Source organism: Fistularia commersonii, chromosome 2 (assembly GCF_037954325.1).
Source record: "Fistularia commersonii isolate RoL2024-O1a breed Wild chromosome 2, RoL_Fcom_v1.0, whole genome shotgun sequence".
Classification (NCBI taxonomy): Eukaryota; Metazoa; Chordata; class Actinopteri; order Syngnathiformes; family Fistulariidae; genus Fistularia; species Fistularia commersonii.
The window spans coordinates 28,280,177-28,294,337 of NC_141285.1; the positions used below are offsets into that span (position 1 = coordinate 28,280,177).

A 14,161-nucleotide genomic window follows, 5' to 3' on the forward strand; every position below is an offset into this window, starting at 1 on the left:
TCCACATTGTTTGTTCAAACTTTGATCGGATGCAGAAGTTACTTATTAAGTTCAGAGCAGGATGATGCAGATCTTCCAGTCACCAGGCCCTTCAGCTGTCAACCAGCCTGTAGATCTGCTGCTGAAATCAAGGAAACTGGACCAAATGACCATCTTCACGTTGTTCACTGACTTCTTGTCTGGACCTCCAGGCACACTGGCGTCTGTCTCTTCTGCATTTGTACATGTGTCCATCTTAGTGAACTGCAGCCCTGCAGTCAACTCAGATGGTGGCCATGTTTCACAACTCACCAAACTCTGGGAGCATCGTCCTCTCAGCTAACTGGACGATGATCTTTGTCCCTGAAAAGCGGAGAACCTCACCCCGTTCAGAGAATCCAGCAGAAGGAACTGTTTTTTGGGTGAGCTGGAATGAAACTTTACCAACGAATGGGTTTGGGTGCAGGTCCATGTCTGGTTTCTATGAATGAAAACACCCCCATGGTGATGGGCTAGAGTCAGGGTTGGGGGGGGGGGGGTCAGGTTTGGGGTAAGGGCTAGTCACGGGTTAGGGGTGAGGGTTAGGGTCAGGTTAGTAGGGTTTAGGGTTTAGGGTTAAGGGTTAAGGTTAGGGTTAAATATAGTACATAATAGCAAGCGCTACTGTCGCCAATGGCAATTTTGGCGCTCATGAGAGCTCATTTAGATTCATTATGTAATTATATTGTGACATATTATACCGTGACCTATATCATTCTACTCATAAATTCATAATATATTATTCAGCATCTTAGCATCATATTAGATAGATAGATAGATAGATAGATAGATAGATAGATAGATAGATAGAACTCTGTTAGGAGCTAAAGTCAATGTCCTCCCGTGACAGTTTATTAATCATATTCTTTTAAAATGGAGGGAAAAAGGCAGTCATCAGTTTATGAATTAATAGAAACCCACCCTCTCCACTCTTGGCCTTGTACTCTGTCTCCGCTGTTATTTCTGTGACAAATTTTCTCAAACTCTGCAAAGTGAACAGAAAAAGAATCTGTTAGCATTTTTTAAGCACTGCTATCATATGACAGAAATCACAACAAGGATGTCTACTCTGTTCAAAATATTGCCTCCGGCTTTGGAAGGAAGGGTCCCTGTTTGTGGAATTTTGTTTCTTAAAAGAAAAAACGTTGGTGTTCATGATTGTAAAATTAAGCTTATAAGGCTGATGTGAAGTGCAACTCAACGTTATTTACAACTTTGACAGGAAAGTGGTCATCTAGGTCAGGGGAAATTGTACCCATATGCCATTAACTGAGGTTTCTCACTTATCACATGTTACTTTGAACTGACATACAGTATGTCGCATAAATATATGCATTGTAAAATCCTTCTAAGTTTAGCTGACCTTATGAAAACTGTGATAAATGTAAAGAAGAACAACTATTAGTCTCAAAACTCTTAAAATAAACCTTCGTCCCTTGTAGTTTCTCAGCATGCTTTTCAATTTCACATTCTAAGTTATAAAGATATTTCTTGATGATTTGGATCACCTGTAGTGATGTGCAAAAAAAAAAAGAAAAAAGTAAAATGAAAAAATAAATTGAATGGTTCTATTTATTCAGTGATTTGTACTATAAAGTTATTTTCCACCTAACTTCACAATTTTTGGTCGTTTTTTTCAAAATCGCTGAAAAAAAAAAAATCACATTTAGCGTTTAAATATGGGGAAGAGACGTGCAGTGACAGGGTTCAAACACTTTAAGCACTAATATATGAACTAAATTTCCATACTTTAGCTGATGTGTATATTTTTTTTTTCGTCAACAAATGTAACGTGTTTCTCGTGCAGAGCGATCGTAAAGCGGCAGCGAAGACACACTAAGTGAGGCACGCAGTGACGGTGCCTCATGCTAGGGGGCGCCGCTGATCCCAGGGAGCCTTTTTAGTACTCGGCCAAAGAATAATAGAATTTGCAATAGCAAGCTACTGTAAACAGTTAGCAAGTCAAGCGCAGCCATCTGGGTATTTTTTCCTCTTGCTTGGCTTTATTTCAAAAATGGATGATTACAAAGCTAAACTAAAAGAATTTTCTAAACTGGACTTTCAGTTGAAGCAGGAGATAATAAGTAAGGGAAGACCGACGCCGGTGCTAACAGATTAGCTTCAGACTAGGAGACAGAAGACTCGGTCTGTTCAAACGCAGTGGTTCACTCGAAAAGGCTGCTGTGTGGATGTCCAGTAAGAAAATGCCTTTTCTGCTTTTCCTGCATTCTTTTCTCAACTTCTGACAATGTCTGGAGTCAAATGGGATAGTGTGACCTGAAGAACCCGCAAACAAGCCTAGTCAAACATGAGCGGTCGGCCACTCACATTCAAAGTCAAATCTTGCTAAAAACATTGGGGATGTCCAGGATAGATTTGGCTTTGAATGAACAGCAAAGACTCAACATCAGCATCCACAATGCTAAGCTAAAGGAAAACCGCTCTACACCGCTCAGCGGCGCATGGACTTCATTCATAAGTAAAGGTAAGAGATAATAATGCTTTTTTTTTAATGTTTGTATACAGTTTGTATACAGTTTGTATGTGTAAAGAATGCTGATATGATATTTTAAACAAAGCACGTTAACTGCTGCCAGTAAAATGGTGAATAAGCAACTCTGTGGGGTTCCTATGTTTGTAAATCTGACTGATGATGTCAGTGCCTCAGCAGCCATCAACCTCAGCGCACGCCCCTGATCACCTATCGTATAGATACAAGGCCATTTTAATTTCTTCCCATATTATTGATGTCTGATTCTAAGAAAGAAAAAAAAGCAAAAAAAATACTGTATCTGAAGTGAACAACACTGAACAACAACAGCAATGATGATAATAATGGCAGGATGTCACATTTAGAGGATATTAAGCCCTGTATCCTTTTATCAACTGCTAGGTCAATAACCTGGCACCACATTGGGATTTTACACACATAATATATTTTAATGATTCATTCTATGTGCTTTAACTTCTGTGACTTGGATTATATTTAAAAAAAGCAACAAAAAAACTCAATGTGTCCCATGTTCATGTTTTTATTTCTCACCCTCAAAGTCAACAGTTCCATCTCCATTGTTGTCAGCTTCTTTCACCACAGCCTCAATTTCCTTTTTGCAGGTTTGTTCACCCAGTAACTTCCCCATGGGACTCCTCAGCTCTTCAGATGTGATGGCACCATCGGTATTGAACTGGAGCGGAGAGGAGCGCAAACAGTCATCATGGAATGTTGCAATAGCGAGTCTTATCGTTCCTCTGTGCGTCCACCACGTGGTGCCAGAGACCAAGAGGAAGGAGCGTGGAGACGTTTGCGCTCACCTCCCTGAAAGTATCTTTCAGTTCCTTCAGTCTGATCATGCCTGCCGTTTCTGCTAGGAGCTTGTGGGTCATCAGTTCCACAAATTCCTCAAAGTCGTACCCGTCCTCCCACTGTTACAATATAAACAAAATAACTGAGTGCGTATGTGTGTGTTAGATTGATACAAGGAACCAACTGAGACTTCTCAGCAGCAACTCAACATAGAATATGGAATTATTTTCAGTTATTTTGGATCTAAATGTTTTCTATGAACCTTTTTGTCTTCTGTTGGCATAGGGCTTTTGACAATGTGCACTTGACTCATCTTGTGTACTCTCTCAAACTGAGGAGCACATTTTAAAGGTGGTGGGAAGAAACTGTTGTGTGTCTCGTGATCACATTTAAATCATGTAAACAAGCCCTGAAACTCACGAGCAACATTCTTTTTGAATTTCATTTTTTAATATTCATTAGCTTGTATACATTCTGTGATGAGACATACTGGGTTTACGCTCTCAAAACTTCAAAATATTTAAAATTAAAAAAAAAAAAAAAATACACATAATGAGCTCGTCTTTAACCTGGTTCAAGTCTTCTTTCTTTCCTTTTTATTTCGTGAAATCTGTGGCTCTGTAATAACACACCGGATGATGTTCACTGGGCCACATCAGCATTTTGAAAATGTTCTTGTGGCACAAGGATCCTATGCAAATGAAAGCACTTGCATATCATCTCAATTCTACTCTCAGGTCAAAACATGGTCTTGCACATTCATGCAAGAAACTCTTTCTTGATGACAATTTTCAGTCTTTATGAAAATTAACTTGAATGTGCTATTTCTTTTTTGGCATTTCTCTCTGCTAACATCCATCGGATTATGTGCACGTCTGTTCAGGTAAATACACAGTACAAGTCAGTACAAGTCACTCATTTTACCAGCTTGTAATGATAATTATATTTTAATTTTTGATTAATCCGCATGCTATTATATTTCATGAGGTCACTGCTTGTGACACGTTTACATGGATGCAGGAAGGCCCATTGAGCATATGTTTGGAAAGGTAAAGCAAAACATCTGTTTCTTTAAGAAAAAACAAACACTACATATTTTATAAGAATGGGAAATATTTTACAAGTTTATTTATTTTACCACCAACCTGTGTGGATGTAACCCAGCATGTTTATGGTTCATGGTTAGGTTTTCCATTAACTTCATGCACTAAAGGGCACAACTCACGATTCGATTCAGTTCTATCAGCTCCATTTCAGTTGGCATGTAACCCATGGTCTGCATCAGATTCCCCAAGTCCTTGCAGCCTTTGAAACCAAAGGCCTCACGTAACTCTGGTGAGCAAGCAGACACGAGGAAAGTGAAAGTGACAAATAACATGTCTTAGTCCGACACATCTGTACGAGATAGTTCAAGAATAAGCACCTTCTATCTCGTCGTGTGTGAGAGCTCTTGTCTGCAAAACAGAAAGGATGGGGGAAAGAAATGAGATCAGTTGACTAATCAGTTTTGTCTGTCAAAGAATACACAAGTATTACGTGAAAGGAATAATAGGCCTGTTTAGTTGTTACACGTATAGCTTATAGCCGTAATCAGTACTTAAGCAGTATGTATTCATTTGAAGAGGCAATATACTGCATATGTGTACAACAAACACAAACTGCATATACACTTTTTTTCTGATTTTTCAGAGAAAGAAAGAAAATCAAACTTTTTTATTCTTGAATTAACACTCGAGTTGATGAATAACTGACATTAATTACTACGTACTTATGCTGACATTGAAGATAATGGTGGAATAAAACTCTTCATCTCTTATGTATTTTGTATCATATATCTCAATTGAAAAAGCTAAATCAAGCCGAGCATAAAGAGTAAAGCAATTATGCGATTATTCTGACAATCAGTACAATTAAATTACAATTATGAACAATTAAACAACTCTTCTGAATATGAGAATGGGTTTACTTTTCTTGCATCTAATTTTGTAATTATATAGTATTACTTTTCTTGCATCTAATTTTAAAATTATATGGTATTTTGGTATTTATGATACCACAATAGATTTGCTTTCTACTCCTGGAATCTGTTGATAAACTTAAATTAAAATCTCCAATATCAAATTTTGGCATCTGAAGTGTGAAAGCAACACACATAATTTATAATGGATATTTTTTTAACTTTATTTTTTTTTTAAATTGTTTTAAACAATGAAAAATTGTTCGATTTAAATCAGGTCAATTATATAAAAAAATATACAGTTGTCTTGTTAAAAATGACAATGCAAAAAAGCAAAAACAATTTATTGCCATATATTCATATCCTTAAGGTCTACATGGCTTGAATTATATATGATAAATGTCGACTGCAGCTTGTCTTCATGAATAGTTTTTGACAAGTGTGTATATCTGAGTGTGTTTGTGTTTTTTTGTTTGGAAAAAAAGTGAAATTAGGAAAAAGATCAGACACTATGCCAAAGCCTCTGAGCTCATCTCTAAAAAGGCACCAATAAAACCACGTAAACATCAGTCTGACAAGACCTTGTTTCATGTATGATCAAGAGAATGTGAGTGAAAATAGATTTCAGCCATTTGCTTTCCACATGTCTTTAGGCAAAATGCGTAAAATGAAGTGAAAGAAGTCAAACTATGCAGACTCGATTGTCTCTGAGACCCTCTTCTGAGAAAAATACAGGCATGCTTCAGACTCATAATGATGGCGCTGCTTAAAGTCCATGGAGAAGTGTTTTGGTGAATTTCTTTTTAAAGTAAAGGAATAAAGCCTGATTTCCCTCTGGGCAGCTCAAGTGGACATACGTAAATACGTGATTACGTAAATACGTGGACATATGAACATTTGAGATCAATGTTTATCTTTGCATGACAAACCTTGCAGAACATGGATATTAATCAAATGAGCCCATGGACCACTTGAGTACAGTGCAACCAACTCAGAGGAAATTAATTTCATAGACTGGCACAGATGTAAACAGAATCTGCAACCTGTTGCGTTTCTCCAGGAGCACAGAAGCAGGTAAGTGGATTTGCAGGTAGGTTTTAATGTTCTCTCAATCAGCAACATTTCCAAACAAAGGAGTCAAATACAACATAAACGTAAAGGTCTTGACAATAAAGAATTATCTGGAGTCCAACAAGGAATTAAGTGGAGCAACAAACAAACAAGGCTCCTCCTTTAACGAGACCACACAAGGACTGAAACTTTGAGTCCAACTTAAATACTCTGGCTGATTAGCTGAAGTCCTTTCAGGTGCGGCGTGGCCTCCAGGTGAGGAGGATAATTGCAGTGCTGGAGTTGATTGAATCATGAGAGGCAATTAGAACACTCGGGAATTGGACCGGATTGATAATTGCTGTGATCGTTGTGAAGCTGGACTGGGGATTCGAGGAGTCGTGACAATTGCATATGAAAGAATCAAATTCAAGTGCTGAGCCAGCCTGTCGCAAATGCTCCTTTTTGGCAATGTTAACAAGAAAACGATTTGAATGGCAATTACAGGCTGGAGGGATGATTTACATTCTATGATACTACAATGTTCATGAACAGAAGCAGATACAAATCGGTCGAACAACCACCCTCGTGTTCCTTTTTTGACTTGCTGTCTACATAAATAGAAAGATTTTTTTTGGTCATGTCAAGTCAGATTTTATTTATAAAGCATCAAATCACAACAGAGTTATCTCATGACACTCCATGTAGAGCAGGTCTAAACTGCAGTCTTTAAAATGACTTAAAGAAACCCAACATCCCCCATGAGCAAGCGCTCGGTGACAGCGGTCAGAAGAAACTGGCCTTTGACACAAACCTTGAGCAGATCTGAGCTCATTGTGAACTCTCTTCTTCATGGACTGTTTAGGCTAGAAACTGTAAGAAACTGTGATAGAGGCAGAGGAGGTCTGGGAGGGACAGGCAAAAATGATCTCAGACTTATAACAGTAGCACAAGCAGGATCATTTTCCTGGTGAAATTATACACTAATGGCTTTTATTTGCCAAAAAGGAAATAAACATGGGTGGCTTGCGGCCGGCGGCAGTAGATTGAGCCACAATCCGGGGGAACCACTGAAATGAGAGCCAGGGAATCCAGAGACAACATGAGCTTACTAGTGTGAAAAAATGTTCAAGTAAATGTTTGGGTAAATTTAGTCACAGAGGGTTAGGGGTTAGTGTAAGGGTGACGATTAGGATTAGGGTTACCCTGGGCAGGTAATGTAGAATCCGTCAGCGGTTGGTTTATACCACTGGGAGCCATAAAGGTCTTCACTTCCTCCTGGGTCCCGCCGGGCAACGTGCACGATAAGAGAACGGCGGGACGGAGAATACCGGGGACGCGAGCCGTCCGGACCGCCCTAAACTAAGCCCCGCGGTTTGGGAATACCAGGGGCACCGACGTATCCACCATCAAATACGACACAAGCAGAGACTCCCGGGGCCGGAAGATGACAGAGGACGGGGACACCGCAGCGAAAAAAAGAAAAGAGGTTTGTCCCTCCCCCCTTTGAAAATGTATGAATGTTGTTAAAAGATGCTTATCTTCATTATAGAACATCGCACGTGTTTAGAGTCGTAGCGCCTGTGTGTGTGAGTGTGCGCCTACGGGGGGCGGGTGTGTGTGTGTGTGTGATGCAGCTCTTGCCCAGCGATGATGCACTTTCTTCGGACAAGGATCCCCGGGATGTCGGCGTGGAGCTCCGGGAGCTCCCGACATGCACATGAGAATGAGCGGGGGAGTCAAGGTGGGGGTAATGGGGGGGGGGGGGTTCCAGGCCAGCAATCATGCACTGACGTTGGACAAGGATTCCCGGAACGTTACCGTGGAGCCCCTGGAGATCCACAGTTGTACATGTAACCCCTGGGAAATTTGGCATTTCTTTAATCATATAGTTTAGTTTTGGTTTCAAGGAATTTCAGTATTTTTAGACTCTACTGTTTTGTTCATCTTAAAAGTGATTTTGCTGCAGAGATTTGTATTATATTTTGTTGTTGTTGTTTTGTACCAATCAAAGCATCTTGTGGTGGAGTATGCAACTAGCAGCGTTTCTTTTGCAACCTGTGATTGGGCATTGAATCGTCTCGTCATTTTTTCTGTTTCCAGTTGGCTGGGGGGCGGGAGTAAGGCAGGGTGAGATGCAACTAGGTTTAGGTGTGAGGGAGAGACGAGAAGGAGCAGGAGAGCTGCAGCCGAAGGACTTTCTGGACGGAAAAAGTTCAGGTTCTGCTTGATGTAAAGTGCCGAGCGGTCAAACACTGTACCTGCTCCAGTGACTGGACTGCGGCGCGACAAGAAAAAACAAACTCTGACGACGTCAAAGAAGGACTTTGCCGTCGTGTTAGTTAGCTGGCTAAGCTAACTGGATCGCCAACCGCGGACGACAATCCACGCCAGTCCAGATAGCGCTCCAGGCGACCAGGAAAAGCCTGGTAGCTCCTCTGGCGACGAGGGAAACGGCGACCATCCCTTCCCGCCTGCCGCCTCTGCCGACTCCTCCAGTCAGCACAGTCAGGAGGTGAAGTAAAGAACGCTGACATTGATTCTTCTCAAAGAGTGAGTACTCCGCTTCATTTTGTCATTTGTGACTCTGCTCAAAGAGGGAGAATTTGCCTCTTATTTTTCTCCTACCTTCCCCTTCTTCTTTTGACTTTTCCCTTCAGGGGTAACAACAGCGTGTCAACGTTCTCCATCTAACCATATCCTCTGTGTCCTCCTCTCTCACACCAACTACCTTCATATCCTCTCTCACTACGTCCATAAATCTTCTCTTTGGTCTCCTTCGAGACCTCTTGCCTGGCAGCTCCAATTCAAGTATCCGTCTACCAATATATTCTCTATTCCTCCTTTGTACATGACCCAACCATCTCAGTCTGGCTTCTCTGACCTTCTCTCCAAAACATCTAACATGTGCTGTTCCTCTGATAGACTAATTCTTGATCCTCTCCATCCTGGTCACTCCCAAAGAGAACCTCAACATCTACATCTCTGCAACCTCTAGCTCTGCCTCCTGTCTTTTAGTCATTGTAACAGTTTCTATGCCATACATCATCGCTGGTCTCACCACTGTCTTGTACACCTTTCCTTTTATTCTGTTTGAAAGTCTTCTATCACATGGTACCCCGACACTTTTCTCCACCCATTCCAACCTGTTTGGACCCGTCTCTTCACCTCTTTTCCACACTCTCCGTTGCTCTGGACTGTTGACCCTAAGTACCTGAAATCCTCCAGCTTCTTGATCTCCACTCCCTGTAGCCTCACCGTTCCACCCGAGTTCCTTTCATTCACACACATATATTCTGTCTTGCTGTGACTAACTTTCATTCCTCTCCTTTCCAGAGCATACCTCCACCTCCCTAGATTTTCCTCTGCCTGTTTTCTGCTCTCACTACGGATCACAATGTCATCCGCAAACATCATGGTCCATGGGGATTCCTGTCTAACCTCATCTGTCAGCCTGTCCATCACCTTTGCGAACAAGAAGGGGGCTCAGAGCTGATCCCTGATGGAGTCCCACCTCCACCTTGAACTTCTCTGTTACCCCTGCAGCACACCGTACCAGTGTCTCACAGCTAGCATACATGTCCTGCACCAGTCTTAACATACTTCTCTGCCACTCCAGACTTCCTCATACAATACCAGAGCTCCTCTCTTGGCACCCTGTCATATGCTTTTTCTAGGTCAACAAAAACACAATGCGGCTCCCTCTGACCTTCTCTGTACTTTTTTATTAGCATTCTCAAAGCAAATATTGCATCTGTAGTACTCTTCCTAGGCATGAAGCCATACTGCTGTTCACAAATGCTGACTTCTGCTCTCAGTCTAGTTTCCACTACTGTTTCCCATAACTTCATTGTATGGCTCATCAACTTAATCCCTCTATAGTTGCCACAATTCTGCACATCCCCTTTATTCTTAAAAATAGGCACCATCACACTTTGTCTCCATTCTTCAGGCATCTTCTCACTCTCTAAGATCCTGTTGAATAATCTAGTCAGAAAATCTACCGTCTACCAAATCTACCATCCTCTTCAATGCCTTCCTCACTTCACTTTTACTAATTTGTGCTACTTTGTGGTCTACAATAGTCACCTCTGCAACCTTTGCCTCCCTTTCATTTTCCCCATTCATCAGCTCTTCAAAGTACTCTTTCCATCTTCCCATCACTCTTCTAGCATCTGTCAATACATTTCCTTCTCTCTCCTTAATCACCCGGACCTGTTGTACATCCTCTCCATCTTTATCTCTGTTTCGCCAACCTGTAGAGATCATTCTCACCATCCAACCGAGCATACAAGTCATCGTACGCCCTTTTTTTTGCCTTTGCTACCCATATCTTTACCTTTCGCCGCATCTCCCTGAATGTCTGTCTGTTCTCTTCAGTCCTCTCAGTATCCCACTTCTTCTTTGCTAACCACTTTCTCTGTATATACTCCTGCACTTCCTCATTCCACCACCAAGTCTCCTAATCTACTTTCCTTCCAGATGACACACCAAGTACTCTTCTACCTGTCTCCCTGATAACACTAGCTGTAGTTGTCCAATCATCTGGAAGCTCACCCTGAATACCCAGACCCTTTCTCAACTCCTCCCTGAAAACCATGCAATACTCCTCCCTTTTTAGTTTCTACCACTTTGTCCTCTGCTCTGCCTTTGTCTTCTTGATCCTCCTTGTCACCAGTCATCCTACAAACCAGCATCCTATGCTGTCTGGCTACACTCTCACCTACAACTACTTTGCAGTCACTGATCTCTTTCAGGTTACCTCGTCTATACAAGATGTAGTCTACCTGCGTGCTCCTACCTCCGCTCTCATAAGTTACCCAATGTTCCTGTTTTTTCTGGAAAAAGGTGTTCACGACAGCCATTTCCATCCTTTTTGCAAAATCTACCACCATCTGTCCCTCTGCATTCCTATCCTGGATAACAAATCTGCCCATCACTTCTTCTTCCCCTCCATTGCCTTCAGGAACATGCCCATTGAAGTCTGCACCAATTACCACTCTCTCATTTCTGGGAATATTCTGCATCACTTCATCTAAGTCATTCCAGAACTTCTCCTTCTCTTCAAATTCACATCCGACCTGTGGGGCATAGTCACTAACAACATTGAGCATCACAGCATCACACCTTCAATTTCCAGTTTCAGACTCATAAGTCTATCTGACATTCTTTTCACCTCTAGGACGTTCCTAACAAACTCCTCCTTCAAGATAACTCCTACTCCATGTCTCTTCTTGTCTGTACCATAATAGTACAATTTAAAGCCTGCTCCTAAGCTTCTAGCCTTACTACCTTTCCACCTGGTCTCCTGGACACACAGTATATCCACCTTCCTTCTCTGCATCATGTCGACCAACTCTCTACCTTTTCCTGTCATAGTCCCAATATTCAAAGTCCCTACTCTCAGTCCCAGGCTCTTTCCTTTCCTCCTCTCTCTCTGCTTCCGAACACGCACTCCTCCTCTTCTTCTTGTTCTTGTTCTTCGACCCACAGTAGCCCAATTTCCATTAGTACCCTGTAGGTCATCAGTACCAATGGCGGTCGTTGTTAACCCGGTCCACGACCGATCCGGTATGATATGGTTATGGTTGACTCGCATGTTTGGTTTTGGCAAAAGTTTTACGCTGGATGCCCTTCCTGATGCAACCCTCAGCATTTATCCGGGCTTGGGACCGGCTCAGGGAGACACTGCTCTGTGCCCCCCTGTGCTGCCCTGAGGCTGCATTTCTTATTTTTCTCCTACCAACCGAATTAAAGGGCCTATAGGTTTTTTTGGCTCCCACGGTCTTCAGCGTTGATCAGGCCTGCAACTGGGGGTTTATTTTTCTTTAATTTTTTTATCTGATCACCAGCTTGTGTGTAGGTGTGGGCCCACAATTTAAAGTGTTATACAAAGGTGACACCATTCTCATTTGATTTTCCTCTGATCCTGTAATGACTGGATACGTTTTATTTTATACATTAAGAGCCAGTGAGTCACAGGGTGGCAGTCTCTTTTTATTGTTAGTACCTGGCTGATTCTGGGTTTGAGAAACCGGTGTGAACAAGGTTCATAATTTCATTTTTATTTTTCTAACGCATTCTTATTTCTGTTTAATAAATACAACTTATTTTTGTAAAGTGCGTTGGTGATTTGTTTTCTATAGATAGTATTTTTTGTGATCTTTGAAGTAAAAGATAAGGGGTAAATACATTTTACAACAAAAAGGGGAATAATTATCGACCCAGGGCGCTGACCGTATAACAGGGTTAGAGAAGCGCTACAAACATGTGAGTAATGAGAGTATTTCCCCCTCCCTTTATGCTCCTAATTTCGCTGCATCTGGTTACTAGGTCCATAAAAGCTCCCCATGCCCCTGGTACCCCTTGTGACTTTCCGGGCCTTGGTACTCCATAAAGTCTGTTGAAGTTTCTCTAAGTTTTCCTCTAGGAGAGAAGGCAAAGCCCTTAGACCGAATGGGGGCTGATCAGACCCTGGCTTGTGTCCAGTTGGCATGCTAGCTACCATGACTCCATGGCTCTCCTCTCTTGAGCCACAGGCATCTTGAGGCCCTCTCTGCAGCTTCGGTGGTATTGCGGATGGCTCTTCTCTTATGCTGCCCGACGATGCCCAGACAACCCAGAATGCTGGCACAGCCCCTGCAGGGGCTGGGCCACAAAGCCCCTGCAGCCCACTTCCACTGGAAGGCATATTGCCCTCCATCCTGCTTGCTGGCACTCATTGACCGTTACAGTGTACTTGGAGAGCTTCCTCTCAAAAGCCTCTTCCAGGCGGTCTTCCCACGGGACGGTCAACTCCAGCATTATCACTTGCTTGGTGGCCTCTGATACAAGGACAATGTCAGGCAGGAGGGTGGTGGTTGCAATATGGCTAGGGAACTTAAGCCATTTTTCAAGGTCCACTGCCAGCTGCCGGTCTCTTGCAGATGTCAGGATGCCTGCTGGTGTTCTTTTAACTGTGGCTGCTTGTTCCCCAGCCCTGACAAAGCCAATGGAGTTCTTGGCAGGGTGGAACTGCTTTGCCCAAACCAACCCTGTGCTGAGTGCCTCAGCGATGGTCTTCAGGACTTGGTCATGCCTCCATCTGTAGCGCCCTTCTCCTAATATTGTGGTGCAGCAGATTAGGACGTGTTCTAAGGTGCCTTTCTTTGAACACAATGGGCAGGCTGGTGACTCTGCTAAGCCCCAAGTATGCAGGTTCGATGGACTGGGCAGCACATCGTACACTGCTTTGACAAGAAATTTGATGCGATGAGGCTCAGCTTTCCAGATCTCAGTCCAGGTAACGTTCCTCTCAAGCGCATTTACTCACCTATCCAGGCTCCCTGATGTCTCATGCCCACCGCCTTGCAAGATCTTGATTCCTCCATTGCTGCTCTCACCTCCTCTTAGACCAGGCGCCTCCTCACCTTCCCCCTGATGTTCATTTGGGGGGTTGGGAAGGAACCTAGGCCAGCTCGGCCCCGTGTGACGAATCCCACCAGAGTCTTATGGGGCAGCCTAGCTTCAGCTGTTTGTACGGCCTCTTCTGCCTTCCACTCTCTGCCCGTCCTTACCTGGATTCCAGCATTAGCCACCTTCGGATCCCTGTACAGCACCACCTCTCTGGCTCTGGTTACCTTGAACTCCTCCTCCAAGGACTTGAAGGGCAGTTGCAGTTTGTTGTTGTGTCCATAGAGAGCAATGCTGCTCAGGCTCTTTGGTAACCCCAGCCATCTCTGGAGGTGGCTACTGACTTTCATCTCCAGGGTTTCTACTGTGGAGAGTGGGACGGCATAGATGAGGAGCGGCCACAGGATCCTGGGGAGGATGCCGTGCTGGTAGATCCAAGC

At 42.9% G+C, this 14,161-nt stretch overlaps 1 protein-coding gene across 1 annotated transcript; it reads right to left on the reverse strand.

Moving 5' to 3' along the window:
* Window positions 1-51: 51 nt before the first annotated feature.
* Window positions 52-6,031, reverse strand: LOC147236967 (calcium-binding protein 5-like). Its single transcript, XM_086163187.1, has 8 exons — window positions 5,977-6,031; window positions 4,746-4,769; window positions 4,544-4,654; window positions 3,892-3,902; window positions 3,331-3,435; window positions 3,062-3,203; window positions 940-1,003; window positions 52-121 (listed from the first exon to the last, which is right to left on the reverse strand). Exons 1-8 carry the CDS (start codon window positions 6,029-6,031, stop codon window positions 52-54), a joined length of 582 nt encoding a protein of 193 aa, XP_086019313.1.
* Window positions 6,032-14,161: the final 8,130 nt, after the last annotated feature.